General features: G+C 38.5%; 2 protein-coding genes across 2 annotated transcripts; one reads left to right on the top strand and one right to left on the bottom strand.

Annotated features, from left to right (window-relative positions):
- Positions 1-5,156: 5,156 nt before the first annotated feature.
- LOC134746019 (chromatin assembly factor 1 subunit B) lies at positions 5,157-18,232 on the bottom strand. Its single transcript, XM_063680190.1, has 7 exons — positions 18,004-18,232; positions 17,698-17,928; positions 16,953-17,161; positions 15,835-16,101; positions 7,812-8,015; positions 7,392-7,537; positions 5,157-5,980 (listed from the first exon to the last, which is right to left on the bottom strand). The coding sequence occupies exons 1-7, from the start codon at positions 18,130-18,132 to the stop codon at positions 5,397-5,399; spliced, it is 1,770 nt and encodes a 589-aa protein (XP_063536260.1). The 5' UTR covers positions 18,133-18,232; the 3' UTR covers positions 5,157-5,396.
- A 677-nt stretch (positions 18,233-18,909) lies between these two features.
- On the top strand, positions 18,910-22,121 carry LOC134741534 (peroxiredoxin-5, mitochondrial). Its single transcript, XM_063674358.1, has 3 exons — positions 18,910-19,116; positions 19,186-19,452; positions 21,697-22,121. Exons 1-3 carry the CDS (start codon positions 19,015-19,017, stop codon positions 21,892-21,894), a joined length of 567 nt encoding a protein of 188 aa, XP_063530428.1. The 5' UTR covers positions 18,910-19,014; the 3' UTR covers positions 21,895-22,121.
- Positions 22,122-23,461: the final 1,340 nt, after the last annotated feature.

Raw genomic sequence — 23,461 nt, 5'->3', positions numbered from 1 at the left:
TGTATTATATACAAAACAAAATCAATTAATACATAAAACCACGGTCTTATGCGTGCTTTAATTCACATCACGATGTGAATTAAAGCACGCATTTCCCTCTTTACAGTAGCAAAGTGGTACTTTGCATATTTTGCAGCTCCACACAGTGCGGACAGGTTTGGCTTTTGTGCTGCATACGCTGCATCGTCGCGATGTACCTCTTATTGATAGATGATTGGCTACTGCATGCCTTATAGAAGTTGGTACAAAGGGTTTGTGTTTTATTATAGATGCATAAGTCGGCGAGTTAGTGTAGCTTTTCCTAGAACTGCTGTTTGCTCTCCCGCTGCTGGCATTAACTCATCTCCATCGGCAAAACTATCATTGTCTGAAGGTATATCTTCATATAGCGTTTTCGATATCTCGATCGGTCAATCTTTTTCTATACATTATCTAAAACAGAAATAATTATTATATTTATGACCGTTTTGAAGTATATTATTACCTAAACCTTTTTTATTACCTAAATATTTGTGTCACGGTGGTCATCGCTGTTAACCACCTTGAATAAGTCTGCTTTTACCTAAAGTTACCTTTTAAAACCTGAATATTTAACACTTTTTATTATATGTGAAACTATTTTTTACAAAAAAAAAAATCGAGTAACAAAAAACAATTGTGCCACGGTGGTTATCGCTGTTAAGGTGGTTCGATTTTCATACAAAATTCAATCTGCTTTAATTAAGGCACTACATACTATTACTACACACTATTACTACACAAATATTTGCTCATTTATCTACTTTCAAATATTCGTTTGCGCTAAACTAATAGATAAACTTTGTTTCATACAGAAATCATACATAAATCAACGTAATTTTTTCATCAATTTTACGTATATGTGTGTCACAAATGTCGTGTACAAATACGTTGCGTGCGGCGTTGCCACTCTATGACGATGGCGACGTTGCCTGGCCGACCTGGCAGGTTTTGCAGTGCCGTCATGTTTAGTGCATTTTTTGTTGACAGTGTTGACACTGACACATAGGGTCATGTTTATTTTGACTTATCAATTTGTTTGTATAAATTGAAAATGATAGCAACGTCTAAATCAAGTTACAAAAATCATCGGTGTTCTGGTCCGCGAAAATCCAGGAAAATTCACTCAAATGAAGCGGAATTCATGATGGTGAAGTTTCGTAAGGTACAGTTTCACTCCTTCATTGTACATTGTAATTTTCTCGTGCCGATCTTTTTAAAAAATAATTCTCACTTCTTCCGTAATGGTAGGATAATAAGCAGTGAACAATACCCATATAATGTAATTATTACTGTTTTGGTTGCCGAATAGTCAATGTGTCACTAACTCTAGGTTTTTTTCAGGTATTGTGTAAAATGAATAGGCAATCTTGGAAATTGGGTAGGTAAAGTTTTTTGAAGATAGGCAAATTATATTTTTATCCGATAGTATTCGTCATAACGATCACGGAAATGCAGCTCTTTTATTTTTATTTCGTATTAATTATTAAATATATTTTTTTAAGTGACCGAGATGACGTTTGTGAAATTTAATAGCAGATCAGGCACTAATGCCTGTGCACGTGATTTAATTGATGAGATAGAAAAAAAAACGATGTCAACTGTCAGTGTCACTTAGCTGTCATTGCCGAAAAATGTTAATAACAAAATGTTTAATGGGGACTTCCGGTTCGAGCGCCATCTTGATAGTTAGCATCGTGATTAATTACTTTGTTTTTTGCTTATTAATATTGTTTAAAGTGTAATATCGATAGCTTATTATACAGTAAACTAATGTGGTAGTGTGCAGTGAATGGAGAATTAATTTTGAAGCGCGTTTAACCACCATCTTGGAGTCAACGGCCGGTAGTCCACGTGCTTCTTGTAAAGACTAGCTATCGATTTACAAGAGCTAACAAATCACCGTACACTGTCTTGTACAACCGTACAATTTTTGTCGTTTGTAAACCTCTCAATACCTTGATACTGGCGAAATAGTCCCACTGGGCTGAAGCCATTATTTTAAAAGAAGAAGAAGAAGAAAATGTTTAATGGGGACTTCCGGTTCGAGCGCCATCTTGATAGTTAGCATCGTGATTATTTACTTTGTTTTTTGCTCATTAATATTGTTTAAAGTGTAATATCGATAGCTTATTATACAGTAAACTAATGTGGTAGTGTGCAGTGAATGGAGAATTAATTTTGAAGCGCGTTTAACCACCATCTTGGAGTCAACGGCCGGTAGTCCACGTGCTTTTTGTAAAGTCTAGTTATCGATTTACAAGAGCTAACAAATCACCGTACACTGTCTTGTACAACCGTACAAATTTTTGTCGTTTGTAAACCTCTTAATACCTTGACACTGGCGAAATAGTCCCACTGGGCTGAAGCCATAATTTTAAAAGAAGAAGAAGAAGAAATGTTTAATGTATGTATTTCACGGATACGTACAGGAGGGCCTTCGCTCCTCTAATTTCGGCGGCATTGTGCTTATCGCTGTTATGATAATAATTTAAAATCAAACCTAGGTCCATGTGGGGCAAGTTTGTAGAATCTGCTTGCATAAACTCGCTCATCCTTCTTGCAAAACTCAGTCCAAGGGTCAGCGCAGGGGTCGGGTCGTCGTAAGGGAAGAAAACGTTGTCCAATAAGCAGTGCCAAGTTGTCGAAAGTAGATTCAATCTTTATCAAAATACTCGCAGATGTCGAGGGGAATCAGAAGTCCTTGGGTCGTGCTGAGGTCGTCAAAAATCTCAATGATAACCATATGATAACTCTAAATCGCAAGGTAACAGAAAGGGTTGGGCCGTTGTCTGTTATTTTTCGGCAATGACAGCTAAGTGCCACTGACAGTTGACATCGTTTTTTTTCTATCTCATCAATTAAATCACGTGCAAAGGCATTAGTGCCTGATCTGCTATTAAATTTCACAAACGTCATCTCGGTCACTTAAAAAAATATATTTAATAAATAATACGAAATAAAAATAAAAGAGCTGCATTTCCGTGATCGTTATGACGAATACTATCGGTCAAAAATATAATTTGCCTATCTTCAAAAAACTTTACCTACCTAATTGAATGTTTTCCTTCATTAGCCAGAAAAAATCAGGACATCCTCACTGCAATAAAGTAAAATAAAACATTTCCTGGGGTTGAAAATTATGGAATTTTGTATATGAATGAAAAACTCAATTTTTACTAGGTAAGTAAATGATAACTTTATTAGAATCCATATTGTTGCATCATCTTTCTTCCTATAACATTAGAGATTTTGTGCTATCATGATATTATTTTTCTTTCAGGTACAGGGACAACTACGGATAACAAATATGAAAAAATGTTATTTCATTTGTTGTGTGAATCCATCTACACCAACAAGGCATCCACTGCTGGACATAGGCCTCCCCAGGGATCTCCACAACGACCGGTCTTGCAAGACTGGCCAAAATATCGAGAAATAATTAATATAAATAAACATGATAAATACCCCGTTTTCTATAATAGTTATAATTAGAAGGCCATGCAATGTTGTTACTCACTGTACTTGAATCCAAAAAAAATAAAAAAATAAAAAAAGTTTTAATTTTATTTTACAATTACTACTTTATTATTAGTACATTATAATACAAGTGCGAAAAGTAGGAAATTGGCAACGAGTGGCGATAAATTGAAACACGACCGAAGGAAGTGTTTTAATCGACACGCGTTGCGAATTACCTTTTCGCCCGTGTATTGTACAACGCTATTTCCATAAAGCTTCAAAATGAAATCAACCTAATCGACAACCGACAATGTGGTACGTTTTAGTTCAAAACGTCACATATTTTTATAAAACGTTAATAAACTAATTTATTAATAATACTGAATATCTGGGAGACCGAGCTTTGCTCGGAAAACATAAGTAAAAACTCAAAAATGCTCGTTTTCCCAGACATAAGACCTAGCTAGATCGAACCCCTTACAGCAAATTTCATCGAAATCGTTAGAGCTGTTTCCGATATCACTGAAATATATTTCGGTTATATCGGAATCGGACAAGAATTCGAAGAAGAAAAGGTATAAGAAAGATAAGATAACACAAAAAGGACAAAAAAAAGTACCCCTGTCGTACCAGTCTCGAACCCGAATCCTCTTGCACGTATTTCCACGAACATACCGCAACGCCATTGCAGCGTACTTACACTGCATGAAATTGTCTACTACAAGCATCACGGAAACACTGTTTGCATGTGTGAGTAATAGTAGGAAATAGCATGAGAGAAACACTCTGTCGACATTAAAGGTGATTTTTGCACAATGAAGTATTCAATGTTTATTATAATAGTTCAATATTTATGTAGAGAGTGCGCTAAACATACTTTTAAGTATACAGATACCAACACTATTCCACAAAAAAAAAACCTGAAAATTTGCGAAAGTGACGCCATCTAGCGGGGTTTAAGCATTGGGTAACCTAGTCGAACCACCTTAACCACTTTGACTAAGTCCACTTCTACCAAAAGTTATAAATCTAAATGTAAATATTTTTCACTTAAAATAAATGAATAAGTATATTTCATAATACGTATCACAAAACAGCAAAAAAACGATTATTTATAATTTTTTACTTACCAGCAAAATCACACTTTCACATTTCCGTAAACGGCGGTTTTCGAATAAAAATTTAGTTCCACAAACAGCCGTCGAGCGAACTGCGAATGACATTGTTATCTAACTTAGGCCTTCTTGTTGACCACGTAATACGATACTTTGGCCATAGATGGCTCTGTTACTAAATAATCGGTCGATAAAAGGTGGTTATTGCAGATAACCACCAGAACGAAAAGAGTTAATAGATTGATTAGTTAACTAAAAGATTAATCGATTAATGCCCATCTCTGGCTGTGCCTGCGTAGGGTAGCTAGTTACGCTTTCATTTTAAAACGTCATGTCATTGTACGTGCAAAGTTTCATTACAATCTTATACGTAGTTTTAAAATGAGAACGAAACTCAGTTTCTTTTGTATGGGAAGGTGAAATTCGGCCGAGCTTGCGTTGCGGCGGACTCTTATTAGGATAAGCTGAACTTTTTAGTATTCTGGGCCAAATTTCCAGCTTCAAATTATGGTGTAAAATAATTGAACAATCTTTTTTTTATTGATTATATTTATTAGTATTGTCATAAGTACTTGCAACTAATTATCTTCCTTAATGTGGGTATACTGTGTACTACAAGTTCATATAATTATCGATTACCCTAATTATTAAAATTCACAAACATGAACAGTCTTCAACATCAAGATCTATCAAGACTAAACATCATTTAAATATGAAACTTATTTAAACAAAATGATACGTGTCGACAGTACAAAATTCTTATTTCGGCATATCAAAATAACTTTCATTGTTAATTCCATTCTATAGGTTCTTCCTAGAATTCTTGGGGCTTGACAGCGTGACGAAACTGACCCGTCTGGGCGCCTTCGGGCTAGGAACAGATGCGACCGCCACGGGCTCCTTCATGTCCGTCACCTTGGCTTGCTTTAGGAATGAATTCATTGTATTTTTAGGAGAAACCTTTGCTTTGGGAGAACTTTCATTTGACGTTTTAGGTGGTAATTGAGTTTCACTAGATTTGTTCTGTTCAGTTTCTTCGTATACGAGTTTTATATCTTCACTATCTTCAATTACCATCACTTCATCTTTACTTTTTTTATCTCCGTCTGAGGGTGGGTTAATGATTTCGTTACTGGAGTTGTCTGACCACGAGGGCATGGCAGTTTCGACGAGGAGGTCTATTTTCACTGGTGTTTTTTGTTTGGGCTCAGACTTTCGCTTTTTAGGCGATTTTTCAGAAGGTGCTTTAAATTTTATGAAGGAGTCTATTTTACGTGTCTTCGACTTCGGGCTGTGGGTAGATTCTTCCTTTTTCTCCGCTGTTTTCGTGCCCTTGGCAGCTTTGTCTGCTTCAGCCTGCTCTTCGGTGTCAATTTCCATTTGATCTGTAAAGATTATTTAATTTCTAACGTTCAATGTACCAGGAACATCAATAAATATTTGATGAACGGGGTTCCGAATAACTTTGGGTCGGTTGCACCAAACTGTTTGTCAGCGTTCGCTAAATTTTACTGTAGGGGGAAGCGGGGCAGATAGGCACAAGGGACAGTTTTGAACACCCACACTAATTCCTTAACTAAAAACTTATGTTCACCTTCTGCAACATCACTATAACGTGGCTTTGTATGTGTGAGTGAGGTACCAGCTTCGGCACAGCTGGTCTGCCAGCCGTTGCTGCTAGGCGCGTCAATACATGTTTCCGCGGTCGCATAGTAAATAAATTACGATACGATAATTTATAATTTCGTTCCAAAATTTGATAAAAATCAAGTTTTGGAACGAAATTATAGACTTTACCGGCGGATGAACATTATACATAATGAGAGCTAAAAACTTAACATACTTAGTATGTTTATTCAGTAATAAAGTTAGCTTATCATTTTAAAGTAATACTAATACTTAACATTATATTTTTAATAAATGATTTGAAATGAAATGGATGCCAGAAGAGGGGCGCGGACCCGGCAGGCCCTGACGGAGATGGCGGGACGACCTAGACACCTTTCTCAACAACTGACCGGAGGAGGCACTATATCGGGAGTCGTGGAAGACAAGGGGAGACGCCTTTGCCCAGCAGTGGGACACCATAATAGGCTAGTAAAAAAAAATATTTTTTAATTTATTTGACCAATTAGGGTGCCCCTCTAGTGTATCTAAATGCCCCTGCCAGTTTTTTTGTTGGGAAAAGTTAAAAAAAAATTGTAGTGAACAGTGCGAACGTACAAAGCGAAAGAAAATTAACAAAGAAAAGTAAAAACAACGCAAGTAGCTTTTTGTTAAAAACTGACACTGATTTCAGTTTTTTTTTTTAGTTTTAGTACACCTGCTTAATAACTAATAACTGTAGCATGTACTAATAGCACTACACGCTCAGTGAGTTGATCTGTAACGTTGAAACACTTATGGGGCACTTTGATTCACGTGTAAAAGTACCCCAAAATGATGTAATAAGTATCAAAGTATCCCATGTAATGTATCAAAGTGCCCTGCAGGTGGGGCAGAATTGACAAATCCCATTTTTTGTTAAAATCCATATATCTCTTTTACTGGCCGTAAATGTAACAAAAAATATATACTTTGTATATCTTAGTAAACTTGGCATCTACTAAGTACAAAAAAAAAATTTTTTTAACATTTGGGACCCTAAAATCAATTTCAAAAAAAGGTGTACCAAGCTGACCCGCTTCCCCCTATGAGGTTTCATAGTTCACCACTGAGTGATGTTGATCAGTCTGCTGATTATAGTTGGTGCAACTGGTCTTTAGTGCTTAAAATAAAGTTGCCGTAACTGCGTACCCGCCATATCCTTGGGAGTTTCCTCGGGTGCGTCTGGCAGCACCTGTCCCAGCTCGCCGTCCGCGAAGGAGATGACGGAGCAGAAGCCGTCCGTGCTGGACGCCACCAGCGTGCGCCCGTCCGGCGACCAGCTCAGGTCCGTCAGTCTGCGGATACACTCATTTAAACTTTCACGATTCTTACGTATTATTCCCTAAAAAGGCCAAGAAATGTTAATAAATAAGACGAAGTTTGGATAGCTCGAAAACTTCACGTAGCTAGAAATAGAAGATGTCGATGTCAACTTTAGCCAGCCTTTCTTAGACCACGGGGATAATAAGGCTCTTCTATCTACAAAACAGAAATGCTTCCGCAAAGCATAAACAACTTATTTGGGGAGATACTGAAAGGGTCACATACAATTAGCACGTCCCAACTGACCTCGTATAATGTATGTTGGATATAACGGCAATGGGAGTCTTCTGCTGCGTGTCGTAGACCATGACGGAGCGGCGCGTGGCCACGGCCAGCAGCATGCGCCGGCGCAGCGCCAGGCCGCGCGGCCCGTCCGCCCGCAGGCTGTACGACACGGGGCTCCAGCGCGTCACTAGCGCTGGATCACCGCAGGGCAGAATGCACGCCGGCCTGGGAAGGAAAGGTGCATTAAAAAACCGGCCAAGTGCGAGTCGGACTCGCGTTCCAAGGGTTCCGTACATTACACAATTTAAAACAATGTATTTTTTATGTGAAACGTGAGTGAAACGTCTTTAAAAAACCCGTAGGGGCCGGATCAAAAACTAAGTAATTAAGTCCGACTCACGCTTGACTGCACATTTCTAAAAGGTTTTCCTGTGATCTGTGTCCTGTGTGTGTGTGTGTGTGTGTGTGGTAAAGATCTATTTTGCGTATTTTTTTCAAAATTTTAGACCCAGTAGTTTCAGAGATAAAGGGGGAAATATTTTCTTGAATAACTTCTAAACTGTTTCTCCTAAAATTATAAAAAAAAATATATTTGACATTCTCACAATGAGCTCTTTCATTTGATAGGCGACACGATATAGTTTGAAAAACTTTATTTTTTAATTTTCACATTTACCCCCCACAAGTGGCCCCGTGTTTAAATAGTTATTTGTTATACAAGGGTGCAAAGTTGTATGCGAGTGGTTCTAAAATAGAATCCTGAGCGTAGCGAGTGTTTCAACACACGAGAAGTAAAATACATTTGCGCCCGTGTGTAACACAAAACTTTTCACCTCAACATAGCGAGGAAAGTGCAATATCCACAGGCGTTAGATCATCTTCATCACTGGAATCACTCATTTCTATACGATATTATAACAGAAAACTCTGGAAGTTGTGTATTTTTACGCGAGTCGGTGAGAAAAGGTTTTAAGTAAAAAAATTGTTGACAATGTTGACATTTCTGATGTATGAAATGTCAACGATGCGTTTTGAAATTGCATCGACTCAACTTGTGCGTTCAATATTTAACATCATTATAAAAAAACAAACGTTTCTTATGGAATTTTAAGGTTTATGACTTAAAATCATTAAATAAAGCTAAATTTGGTATTTTTTATTAGATTCTCAAACCATTTATTTAATGATAATTAATATCGAACGAACCATTATCATGAGCGTTTTACGTTTTGTTATCTGTCAAGCTACTTAAACACGCTCCATCCAAGGTCAAATTACTTTCCCCACTAGTGGATAAAACGCGTTTTTCCCCGCTTGTATTGAAGGATAAACGACAACTTTCCGAGCTAGTGAGGGGAAATAGTTATTTGTTATACAAGGGTGCAAAGTTGTATTTTACCCGCGAGTGTAGAATTGAAACACGAGCAAGCGAAAGGATTCTATAGGTGAACCACGAGCGAAGCGAGTGGTTCTAAAACAGAATCCTGAGCGTAGCGAGTGTTTCAACACACGAAAAGTAAAATACATTTGCGCCCGTGTGTAACACAAAACTTTTCACCTCACTATAGCGAGGAAAGTGCAACATCCACAGGCGTTAGATCATCTTCATCACTGGAATCACTCATTTCTTTACGATATTATAACAGAAAACTCTGGAAGTTGTGTATTTTTACGCGAGTCGGTAAGAAAAGGTTTTAAGTAAAAAAAATGTTGACATTTCTGATGTATGAAATGTCAACGATGCGTTTTGAAATTGCATCGACTCAACTTGTGCGTTCAGAATTATATTTAACATCATTATAAAAAAACAAACGTTTCTTATGGAATTTTAAGGTTTATGACTTAAAATCATTAAATAAAGCTAAATTAGGTATTTTTTATTAGATTCTCAAACCATTTATTTAATGATAATTAATATCGAACGAACCATTATCATGAGCGTTTTACGTTTTGTTATCTGTCAAGCTACTTAAACACGCTCCATCCAAGGTCAAATTACTTTCCCCACTAGTGGATAAAACGCGTTTTTCCCCGCTTGTATTGAAGGATAAACGACAACTTTCCGAGCTAGTGAGGGGAAAAATATTATCCTTTTTAGGGTTCCGTGTTTAAGTATATGCGTTACCAACTGATATGTTTGAAGTCGGTGCCAAGCCAAATTTTAAACCATATATTCATAGTGATTTTGGTGCAATTCGATAAAGATGCGGCTATTTCAATTTCAATTTATTTATTTAAACAAAATGCAACGTTACAGGACTAGCCTAAGTCATTACATTTCTTACATCTAGGTTTGATTATAAATAATAATAATAATAAAATAAAAAACAATAATAATAAATGTATGGACTAAGTACATAAAAATCATGTCAAAGATACATTAAATCATTTCAATAATAGGTCAGTGACTCGCATATTTTTAAACAATCCCTCTCAATAACCATCCAGCCGTCCGCAAACAAATCGCAGGAGTGTTGCACAGCACCGAGCTTATTGAGCGTGTTCAACGCTCGGCAAACGGGCTAGTTGCGCCGCGAGACCGTGCGGGCGGGAGGGACCGCGAAGAGACGCACCCGGCAAGCACGAAACCGCGCACGCTGGTCCGGGACAAATAGTCGACATGCCTCGCCGACTAACTCGGGGCAATCCAGGCGACGACGCAGGATACGAAGCACGGTTATCAGCTGGTCGAACAGTCTGCGCGTCGCTAGTGCGTTGTATCCTAGCGTGCCCTGCAAGTAAGCTGTCGGATACATGAAAGGATAGTACCCGTACAGTTTCTTGAAGAGAGTACGCAGAAAACATTTCTGAACCTTCTCTAGCATTAACATGTAGGTTGTCTCGTATGGACTCCACACGCACGAGCTTGCTTCCAGTTTGGATCGTACCAGAGCAGAGTATAAAACTTTAAAGACACCTACATGCGTAAAGTCTTTGCAGATACGTGTAACAAACCCCAAGCGCCTTAACCCTTCTTTAACCAGCGACCGTACATGGTCATGAAATGTAAGACCTGGATCAAAGAGCACCCCCAGGTCCTTCATAGAATGTGTGCGGGATAGAGACTCGCAATCAATGAGGTAGTCAGAGAATATTCCTTGCCTAGCCCGGGTGAAACTCATGACATGGCACTTGGCCACATTAAGAGAAAGGCGGTTTTTAACACTCCATCGATATATCGCATCCAGGTTACGCTGCATGTTTTGGCAATCAGATGGGGTTTTGACATCTACCACGACTTTTATGTCGTCAGCATATATTAGAAGTTTACCAGCAACCAGACAGCTCGAGAGGTCATTCACCATGATAGAGAAGAGAAAGGGCCCTAGCAAGGATCCCTGACTAACACCAGATCTCGTTGGGTACGGATCGGAGTCGAAGCAACCGAGCCGAACGAATTGTTTACGATCCTTCAGGTAGCTGGCAAACAATCCAAGGAGTGTTGGGTCAAAACCTATCGCAGACAGCTTCTCCAAAAGGATATCGTTGTCAACCTGGTCAAACGCTTTCCTAAAATCAAGGTATGCAACATCAACTTGGCATCCTTCGTCCAGTTTATCCGAGACGTGGTTTACGAGCGAGAGAAGGTTAGTGTTGACAGAGCGGCCTTTCCTGAACCCATGCTGCGCATCACTTAAATAAGGATCCACTAAAGTGTGCAGTTTAGAGTGCAAAACACTTTCGAATACCTTAGCAAATGAGCTGAGGATGGCGATGGGACGGTAGTTTTCGGCTCGCGACTTTTCACCCGACTTTAGGATTGGTGTCACTCGAGGTTTTCCAACTATGAGGATAGGTGCCAGACTTGAGCGCCAGATTGAATACATGGGCTAGAGGACCCGAAAGTTGAGATTTAAAGGCCTTAATTATGAACGCGGGCACATTGTCCGGTCCAAGCGCACACTTCGGTTTCAGTTTATCAACTCCGAGTCCCACCTCACACTCAGAAAACCCAGAAATACTTATGAGATGATCGCTGCCAGTGGCTCCTGCTAATTCGGCACTTAGCTTTGGATCGCAGGAGAGGAATACACTACTGAAATAGTCCGCAAAGGCCCCCGCCGCTGCTGGCCCACCAAACATCCGGTCCCCGCAAATAATACTGGACTCAAATCCGCCTTTGTTACGTAGGTTCGACACATGTTGCCAAAAGGATTTTGGGTTCGTTTTTAGGCGTCGCTGAATATCATAAATATAGGCATCATACGCTGCGGAAACTCTTTTTTTTATATCAGCCCTAAGCTCACTATACAGACTATATACGTACGAGTCACCGGTGACTTTCCACTGCTTGTGCAAATCACCCTTCCTCTTTAAGTCCTTGATTATGTCTGCGGAGAACCAGGTGGGATACTCTGGTAGTTTTCCTACTACGACTCTTTTTGGGAACGCATGCATCGAAACACTTGTACAATAAAGCATACAATCGCTCAACCGCCCCATCAACGCATTTTTCAGCCAGCACGGCACTCCAATCAACCTTGGTGACTCGGTCGTACAACATAGGAAAGTCGGCCCTTGCAAAATTCCAGTCGGTGTTCGGGTTGATGTTACTTGGCTCGACTACTGTAGCCCTTCCGGGTTGCGCCGGGGTGACAACGATTTCAAGTGGCTATATAAGTATGTACGTTGGATTACCTAACGCAGCGTACTACGTAGGCGAACAACACGCGAATGCGAAGCGGCGCGGCACGGCGCCTAAATTAATCTTTTGATACCTATATAGAAGTGTCCTACGTGGGCGATCGAGTTGCGAACGCGAACGCCTTGGGCCGGCCGCGCCGTGCCACGTCGCTTCGCTTAGCGTTCGCGAGTGTTCGCCTATGTAAGACGCAGCGTTACACGACGACAATAAACGAACTTTCTGTACACCTCAGAACAGAACACACGGTTGAACCTTCTTGGCGCAGTTCGTACCATGCTTGTCGGCACGTTAGTGTAAATCTAATACGTTTTGTCATCGTATTTTTTTAAAGAGCATTTCTAACTAATTCTTGAACAGTCATAGCACGCAAGTGTGGGATTGGGACTGAGTTATTTTCTGTCGCTTATCCAGAGGACTACATTTCAAAATATAAAACAATTCAAGGAACCTTCATGCAAAATTTCAGCTAAAGCGGTTCAGTTGTTTAGCCATGAAAAGGTAACAAAGAGGCAGACATAATTGCTTTCACGTTTATAATATTTGTACAGTTGTAATGGGATTTATAGACATAAAGCTGATTATTTTTGACTGGTATTGTTACTACTTGGAGTACTTGGCTTGGCACCGACTTCAAACATATCAGTTGGTAACGCATATACTTAAACACGGAACCCTAAAAAGGATAATATTTTATATCATCCTTTTTGAAGTCGGTTTATCTTTTTTTTTATAAAAGTTTTTATTTTTCCATTTTTAGTTTTAAGACATTGTTAAGAGCGTGACGCATGAATGAAAAACATAATCGTAATTTCGTAAACTTTATTAAATAATCAGAATTTTCCTCGAGTCCGTCTGGGAAATCATTCCTGTCACTAAATCCATTTTCTGCCCCGCCACTGACCCAATCCCTCAAACCCCCCGATCACTCAACCTCACAGCACATCAACCCCGGATCACTGAACCCCTCGACCCTAAACCACCAACCCTTCAACCGCCATTCCCCGACCCCTAACCCCAGACCCCTTAACTCCTAACCCTAACCCCCAATCCCTTAACTCCCAACCCCTCAGTCCCCGACCCATCAACTCACGTCCCCTCAACCCCCAACCTCAAACCCCCCAAACACTAATACCCTCTACCTTCACCTCTCAGTCTCTTTGGTTGTTTTCAACACTACCTACATCAAAAATCATAATACACACAGGGACCGGACAACCCTTTCCGCGATAAAACCCTTTCAATGGGCAACACTTAAACACGGCTAACACATTGAAAGACTTTCCCTTTTGAACTGCAAGCCCATTCATACCCTTACCTTTGACTAACCCTTACCGAAAAGCTAACCAAAAATAAGGCTAGCTCTTAATAAGGGTTACCCTTATCTTTAAGCGCTTTTTATAAAGGTTTCCCTTTGCGTGAAAGAGACAGGATTAGTATATATCTACGGTAGTGTATGAAAAGGAAAGAAAATACGTGCCTAGTCAAAGAACGCCGCCGTCTCCGCCGACGATCGCTCGGATTCGAAGTAATGTGTGCTTTATGAACAAGGTAGACGACTTAAATTAGCACGCTTATATGCTAAAAGGGAAGCCCTTTATAAGGCTAACCCTTATAAGCAATATGCAAGGTGTTGGTGAGCGGATGATAAGGGTTTTGTAAGGGTATTTGGGCTACCGATTACTCAAATGTGGTAGCTTTATATACGGGTTTTTAAAACCAAAACAAAGGGTTTCGTCTGGCAAAGCGTATGGTGAGTTAAGCCTTATGCAATACCCTTATAAAACCCCGATAAGGGATAGCGGGCCGGTCCCTGAATACACATACGAGGGAAGTTATCAGTAGCCTTACCACGAGTTTGACATTGATATATTCGTGTGCGTAACTTACTGTTTATGCATCTCGCTCGTACTGGCATATTAGTGTACAAAGTAAGTTACGAAGAATATTTAGTGTCAAACTCGTGGTTAGGCTACAGTTGCACTACATCAAATTGGTTGTTTTGGGGAGGAAATGCTGACCGAAATTGCCATACACGTGCCTTTAAAAATAGGAGTTCCCTCAATTCCTCACGGATTCCATCATCAGATCAAAACCAAAAATATTACGAAAACACCTTGGAGAGGTAACTTCTTTCAAACAGAAAAAGAATAACTCAAATCGGATCATGGGTGCCGGAGTAATCGCTGAAATCATTATCATCAAAACAATCATCATCATCAGCTCCACTTCATCCAATTGGTGGTTTTCGAGAAAAAATGCTCAAGTTGCTTAAGAAAACGACCAAATCACCATACATGTGCCTTTAAAAATTGAGGAGTTCCCTCAATTCCTCATGGATCCCATTATCAGAACAGCACCAGATTAATGTGGGACCACCTTGGAGGTAGTTCCTTTCAAACAAAAAAAGAATTGTTTAAGTCGGACCACGGGTCTCGGAGTAATCGCTGAACATCCTACATTAAAAAAATCATCATCACTATCTTCAAAACAATCATCATCTTCAGGTCCACTTCATCAAAGTGGTCGTTTTCGAGAGAAAATGCTCAAGTTGCTTATGAAAACACCCAAATCACCATACATGTGCCTTTAAAAATTGAGGAGTTCCCTCAATTCCTCAGGGATCCCATCATCAGATCAGAACCAGATTAATATGGGACCAACTTGGAAGTAGCGCCTCTCGAACAAAAAAAGAATTACTCAAATCGGACCACAGGTCTCGGAATAATTGGTCAACATACATAAAAAAAAAAAATAGCCACAACCGAATACAGAACCTCCTCCTTCTATGAAATTGAAATCGGTGTATAAATTCTAAGATAAATTCAAATTTGACAGCTGATGTAGATGGCACTGTACAGCTCCATCAATACGAAATACGGTAACTTGGATTGTCGAAAGTTGACGTTGGACAACCCAGTTACCACAAAACATGGCGTAGTACCTACAGTACAGCCCCACCGTAGTAAATTTGACCCACTTCCTGGTTTCCGGTTACGCTGAAAATTTGCATACATATGTAAATTGGATGACAATGCAATATTATGGGTACCATCAAACTGATCTGATGATGGACGCAGGAGGTGGCCATAGGAACTCTGTGATAAAACAAAGCAAACCATTTGGGCTTGTTAGAATTGACGCGATTACGAGTAATAGGCGAGGCGCAATAATATGACGTCGAGTTGCGGAAACCAAGCCCGCAAAAACCTATAACCTATTAGTTGCCTGCTAAAAGAAAAGTACAGTCAGCGATAAAAGCTAGTATCAAAAATGTAATAATGTAAATGTACATAACTCTTCACTCCAGGTTTATTTGATAAAATAAACCTTGTTTTTAGAATTATTATGCTTGACACACGCAATCAAAGGGAAGAGATACTATAAATACGCAATACTCACACTTTCAAACTATATCTCGTATAAATATAAACGGCATTTATTGGCTTGATTTCCATCTTCACCTCCGCCTCTATTCTCCCCGCGGGCACGGCTATGAGCATGCCGTCGGGGCTGAACTGCAAGCGCCTGTAGTAGGTCTGCAGGGTGTCATCGTGGTACAGCCGCACTGGCACGCCGTGCAGGGGGTGCACTGCGGGGAATGGGAGGGAGGCCTTGCTGCTGCGGGATGTCACCTTCTTTGTGGTGATGTCGAATGTGCGGAATACTCTAAAAATAATAGCATTATAACTATGTTACATAGGACAAGTGTTGGATGGAAAGAAGAATATCTACATTGTGGAAAAAGTACTGGCGATTAAAGGAGATCATGAAAAACGGCTCTGTCCGTATTAATATAAAGAAAAAACTACACAACATGACTATACTTCCATGCTTAACATATAGTTGCCAGACATGGTCTTTAAGAAAGAAAGATAAAGAAAGAATCGCTGTTTGCCAACGCAAGATGGAAAGGAGTATGCTCGGGATAAAGCTAGCAGACAGGGTAAACAACTACAAAATAAGAAAAACAACGAAAGTTGTACATGTTAAAACCAAAACGAGGAAATTAAAATGGCAATGGGCAGGCCACATATGCCGTATGTAAAACAGGTGGACAAAGCGTTTGGTGGAATGGTGCCCGTACGAAGGGAACAGAGGTCAAGGACACCCGAGGAAGAGATGGAGGGATGTCTTCACTGAAATAACGGGTGTGGATTGGATGCGTAAGGCTCGTGACAGAGCACTGAGGAAGAGCTTGGGGGAGGCCTACGCCAAAGAGGCACTACTATTACCTGAATAAACTTTGTCAAACTGATTAAATATATTATTATGTAATCAAATGTAATAGTAGAAATAAAGGCAATTTTTTTTTTTTTTTTATTTACATAGGAAAAGTATCAAAATTTGGCTTCCTACAACTTCGTACAGTTTATACATAGTAGTACTTCCCAGAAACCATCTTTTAATTTGGTTATAATGTCAATTTAGCTAACTAAATTGACTTTCTTTGACTTCTAAAAACTATTGACCTCCGATAAATAATGTCAATGCCTTGTGGAATCATAAAAACATCTTACCTGTCAGTGCTAGCCGACGCAATCAACTGCCCCTTGGGGTCCCAGGCCACACCCTGCACAAAGCCCTTGTGGTCACTGAGGATGGAGCTGTACTTCCCCCGCATCACATCCCAAACCACCAGCTTGTTGTCCACAGAGCCGGAGGCCAGGTGCAGTGAGTTACAAGCCCAGCTAAGGTCTAATACATCCTCTAAGTGTCCACGGAGAGTCTGAAATTAATAAAAGCTGTATTACAGCTCAAGTACAAATATCTGTGCTCATCACACAAATATATAGCCTTACCGGGATTTGCACCTGACCTCAAGGATTTTCAAAAGATGTTTAAGTGCAACAGCACCCATCTGAGAGGTCATTACTTACAGTTAGAAAGGCACAGGTTCCACAGTAACCCATGAAAACAATTTCTGAGCAACCAAGCAGTGAGGATTTGGAACAAACTCCCAGAAGACAAGGTTTTGGCACAAAATGTGAACCAGTTTAAAAATAAATTAGACAAAGCATAGCTATACTGCCGCCATATGAGGCAGGGATAGATTGGAATGATTCATATGAATACACCTATTCCCATCAGTATCTGGTAGGGACAAATAGGAACACACCCTAACAAGTAGTAAACCTAACAATTATTATTGAAATAAAAAATAATGTCATATTAATACTCACAAAAAAAAAAAACATGGGATACATTGAACGAAAGGAAACTTCTTTCATATTACCATAAAATATACAAAGTCTGCGCCCTTACCTTATAAATGACCCAAGTTTCTTTGTATTGTTCTTCATTAGGATCAGCAGGCATGGGGTCTTTCTCTGTCTTCTGCTGCCAAACGAATATGATCGACTCATCGTCCCCCGACGCCAGATACTGGCCGCTGGGCGACCACCGTACCACGTTCACTGCTTTCTGATGTCGCGTGAGGTCGGCTGCTACTTCTAAGTTCACTGAACCGCTTTCCAACGGAGACACGTACCATATCTACAAAGGAAAAGTTTACAATAATACGAATGGGAGATTATTAAGGTATTTCTTACATCGGAATGGAAAACTTACCAAAACGTGAGAATCTGTTCCTCCAGTTGCTAATCGCAATGGACCATTTGTTTCAGTTTTTGGCTGAAAATCTACACTAAGTACAGGATCCCTATTATGCCAAGAAATCTCGGGGATAGCAAACTTCATCTTGGAAGGATTTCTTATAAATTTATAGGTATATTTTATAAATAATTTAAGAAACTAATATACCCTAAACAAACGGATCATCTGATCTGAATATTCTGAATCTGACACGACTGACACTAGTGACACTATAAATGTCAGTTTTGGCGCCTTGTTCAACTCAAAGATAGATAAAACTTACTATATCCTCTTTGTTCAACTTTGACTCACGGGGGGGGAACTTAGAAATGTAGTTAACTCAGAATTATTCTAAGGTAGTTAACATAAGTATAGTTGGTCAAACCAGATTGTTAGTAAATAAGAATAAAAAAAACTATAATTATCCTTTTCTTTTGGGTGCTAGTACTAGTGTAAGACAAAGATAGTATGAGTATAGTTTTTTTTGTTCTTATTTACTGACAATCTGGTTTGACCAACTATATATTCTTTGATTATATTCCTTGGACCCTATATATTATACTACTCTTTGCCTTGGACCTTGGACACACGTCTATTATAATAATCGTGTTCAGGCACCCTTCGTTCACTTCGTTGTCTATGGATAGAGCTGTCACTGTTTCTAGACAGCTGTCACTGGCCTTCAAACCATGTTTAGTGCTACGACCTACTAGTCCCTAGATGTCGCTGGTAAAATGGTTGAAAAATGTGTTTTATACGGTTTTTTTGCCAATTTTAACATAATCCTTATATTATTAATTTAAAATATATACCTTTTCTTCAAACTAAAATACAATATTCTTAATAATAAGTGAATTTAATTCTTCCCTATGTATATTTAAAAATATAGACATACTGAAGGTCATTCGTTCCATTTCATTAGCGCACCGGCAAATCAATCGATACAAAAGTGTCAAACTCAACTCAATAAAAATATCGCCATCGCCAATGTTTCCCACGACCTCTCTAATTACTCGAGGCATTACTGCATTTACCTCGCGAACAGCACGAGCGCTGCACACGTCTCAACTAGCCATGGCACCAATAAAGGTTGTAAATTTAACTTAGTTGCTATTATGTAACTTGGAAGGTAATAAAAGGACTTGTTTTGATTTTTAGGTTGGAGACAACTTACCGGCGGCGGATTTATTCGAGGATTCGCCGGCGAATAAAGTGAATACGTGCGAGTTGGGTTCGGGAAAGAAGGTAGTTTTGTTCGCCGTTCCCGGCGCCTTCACTCCGGGCTGCTCGAAGACACACTTGCCCGGCTACGTCCAAAATGCCGACAAGATCAAGGCAGATGGAGTTGATGAGATCGTGTGTATCTCCGTGAACGATCCTTATGTGATGGCTGCATGGGGGGCCCAACACAATACTAAAGGAAAGGTAAGCATTAAATGTTTGTGATACAAATATGCATTTAGGAATCTGTCCTGTCTGTTTATAAATACCTGGTTTGATATTTATAATTACTAGCAATTTAGCAAATCAATATGACAGTATGTCTAGGAACTCAGGAATGTTTCACATAGTGCATCAATTATTGATTTCATGCATCAATATTTGATAGTTACCATTCTGTGCAGTTTAATTGGTGTATTCATGTGCTACATTATCTAAATGCTAAAATAAGCTATTGATGTCATAGGTTATCAATGCTCTCATGTTACCTAGTTAGGTATTGCACAGTAACAGTAATCATCAGAGGTCGGTGGGGGTCAGCTATATTTATCTTATAATTTGACATGCTACGTCTTATTATAAGGCAAATAGCTCACCCCCGCCGACCTCTGGTAATCATTTACTTTACAGTATCACAATCCAAAAGTGGGATGATTTTATTAATTTATTTCTATTAAGATTTTTTACAGGGGTTTATTTTTTATTTATTTATTAAAGAACATCCACATCATACATATTATAACTTACACTAACAACATTTTAAAAGGTAATAAATACTGATATATATGATAATTATGGAGTACATAACATTGACTAAAAGCATCGCATTGAGATCAAACTTAACCTAAAACTATACAATTAAATCTAAAATTATACTAATTAATTATATTTAATTTAATTATAATTAATTTTGCAATTAATTACAAACAAAATGTATTTTTCTAATGGGGATAAACAACATGACTTCCTTAAATGATTCTCTGTAGTACTGCTAATTAAGATTTATCATTTTCGGACATCAACTCGTTATAAGATGAGTAAAGGGGAAAAATTAATCAATCATTTATTAATGTAGATCATTAAAACTTGACTAATATAATAAAACAACATGACAACATTGTCAACATTAAATGTCCTCCTCTGTAGTAGATACTAATACTAATTAATATTCATAATTTCCTTTAGACTAACTCATCGCAAGAATGAGTAAAGGAGAAGAATTTATTATTTGCATTCATCAATTGTTAATGTGTAGAACTACTAGAATTGTAAATCATTAGAATGTGGCTAATCCTATAAATTATACAATCTTGAAATCCTTTCTACACAGGTATATTATCCCTTCAGTTAGCATATATAATTTTTAAATTGTTGAATGATAACTTTATCCATTTAATTAAATAATTAACCATTTTCCGGCATCTTGCCACAACATAAGCAGGCAACTGACCTTTATGCTTGACAATTTACACATTCATATGCTAATTAGACTTTGAATTCCCACCAACATCATTGTTAACAACATTTTTAGTTTTTTGGTTAACATTAACCTTGATTTAATTTGTGAAATTCACTGACTTTCTTTCATTATATGGAAGATATGTATAAATTATTGTCAATTAGCATTTTATTCTCATTGTGATAAGACTCGCGAAACAGAATGCTATTTTTACTTTTCAATTAAGTTGCATGTCAGGCATTGTTAAAAACCTTTTTGTATTGTCCACTAGACCAACATTTTATTACTTGCTTGTTATAAATAAGAACACAGACTGGAAACACAATACCTCTCACTACTTAACTTCAAGGTCGCATGAATATGGTTTGCAAGTCATTAGTGTCTGGTAAATTATACTCCAACTGTGATTGTTTTGATATGTATTTACATTGAAATCACACAGCTTACCTTATTATATGTAGTAAAACTATAAACTGGTATTCATGGCAATCTTAAGTTTGTTCTTAGTAGCATAGGTATGGTTATTATAGGGTTCCGTACCCAAAGGGTAAAAACGGGACCCTATTACTAAGACTCCACTGTCCGTCTGTCTGTCTGTCTGTCACCAGGCTGTATCTCATGAACCGTGATAGCTAGACAGTTGAAATTTTCACAGATGATGTATTTTTAGCTGTTGCCGCTATAACAATAAATACTAAAAAGTACGGAACCCTCGGTGGGCGAGTGCGACTCGCATTTGTCCGGATTTTTATAAATCTGATTGTAATATTCATAAAGTTAATTTTACAACCATCACATGATTGGGCAGATTGTTTTAAATATTGACTTTATTTTATTTGTACCCAGCATAAACTAACTTTGAAATAGGTATAATATTTATTATGAAAGCTCTGTCTGAAATTGAAATTACCAATCAATTCTACAATATAATTAATTAATAATATTGTTATCACAAACTACTCATTAATTTGCTGTATTCTTGTCCTCAGATCCGCATGCTAGCTGATCCCAATGGCACATTCATCAAGGCCCTGGACCTTGGAACTAACCTGCCACCGCTCGGTGGCTTCCGTTCCAAACGATTCTCTATGGTCCTCAACGACAACAAAGTTGAACAGCTGAATGTTGAGCCAGATGGCACTGGTCTGTCATGCTCCCTTGCGGACAAACTTAAAGTTAAGAAGTAAAATGTTTGAGCATTTATAACTGACCGTTGAAATAAAAATATAGTTTATTAATAATGTAGTTTATATTTGGAAAATAATGTCAGACTAGTGAAGCTAGGTTTTTGTTTCAGCGGTCAGGTCTATTGTGACTGTAATACACACCTATAAGTTTAAACAGGTCGTAGACTGTTGGAGCACTCCTTTGTGATATATCCAATAACGAATTAAACATGTCAATACTCAATAAACTTTATATTTTATTTATGTAATAATATGAACCATAACGAACATATCTACTTGGGCCAGTTAGTACTCTTCGACAACAGGCAGTTCAAAGAAATTGATCGCCGTATCGCGAACGCCTGGAACAGCTTCTGATCCATGAAGACGCTAATTAAGGGCAACCTTCCACTCTCTTTAAAGCGCAAACTCCTCGATATGTGTATCATGCCTATCCTCACCTACGGCGCCCAAACATGGTCTCAAACTGAAACTGAAAAGTCCAGACTTAAGGTTTGCCAGAGAGCAATGGAATGCAGCATACTGATTACTGAGTGTTCGTAGAACCAAAGAGAATAGGGTAGTTGACATTTTTTTTTAATGGTATCAGTCGATTGTCGATCAGGTCTGTTTTGAGGATCACATGTCTGTATGGGACCCATTGTCTTAAAGCAAAACCGAATTCTGGCATCGCCACTTTAGTGAGCAAACGCTACACAAATGGCAACACATCGTGACGTCACTGTGTCACTTTGCCTAGAAGCCGTTCCGATGTATGGAAAACAAGGAAATTGCGATTTTGTCGGTGAACTGTTGCGTATATGTATATTGTTGCTATACAATATTTTTAATAAAATGTAAGGAATCGAATGGTACCGTTATTTTTGCCTATAGTTGGTCAAGCAAATCTTGTCAGTAAATAAGAACAAAAAAACTATACTCATCCTTTTCTTTTGGGTGCTAGTACTAGTGTAAGACAAAGATAGTATGATTCTCTCTGTCTATGTTTGAAATGAGACAGTCCCTTGACAGACTATATTTAAAAGTTTAAAAAAAGTTTTTTTTACGAAACTAAGGTCTTGTATTTTTTTATTATTCCCATATATTTAAGTTTCCAATTTATTGCGATAAATTGCTCATTTTCTATCTATATATTTAGATTAAGTTATAAAATTCAACATGTGTCAACTACCCTATTAAGAAGACATGAGTGCTCTCTCCATACCTATATCCTAACGGAGGGTAACATTCCCGAATCATGGCGAATAAGTACTCTATGCCCTATATATAAAAACAAGGGAGATATAGCCCAATGCGGAAACTACAGAGGGATAAAGTTGACATCGCACACTCTAAAGCTGTGGGAGAGAATAATCGCGGGCCGAATAATGGTTTATCAGACCAAACATCTCAGAGAATCAATTTGGCTTTATCCCAGGTAAAAGTACGATCGACGCTATACAAACCATCCGAATAGTAATGGAAAAACACCGTGCAAACAAAGACAACCTGTACTTACTATTCATAGACCTGGAAAAGGCATTTGATCGCGTACCTCGGAAACTAGTAGTAGTAGTAGTAAATCACT

This window comes from Cydia strobilella, chromosome 1 (genome assembly GCF_947568885.1).
Source record: "Cydia strobilella chromosome 1, ilCydStro3.1, whole genome shotgun sequence".
Taxonomy (NCBI): domain Eukaryota; kingdom Metazoa; phylum Arthropoda; class Insecta; order Lepidoptera; family Tortricidae; genus Cydia; species Cydia strobilella.
Note: the sequence above shows the minus strand (reverse complement) of the source record. Positions and strands in the feature narration are given on the sequence as shown.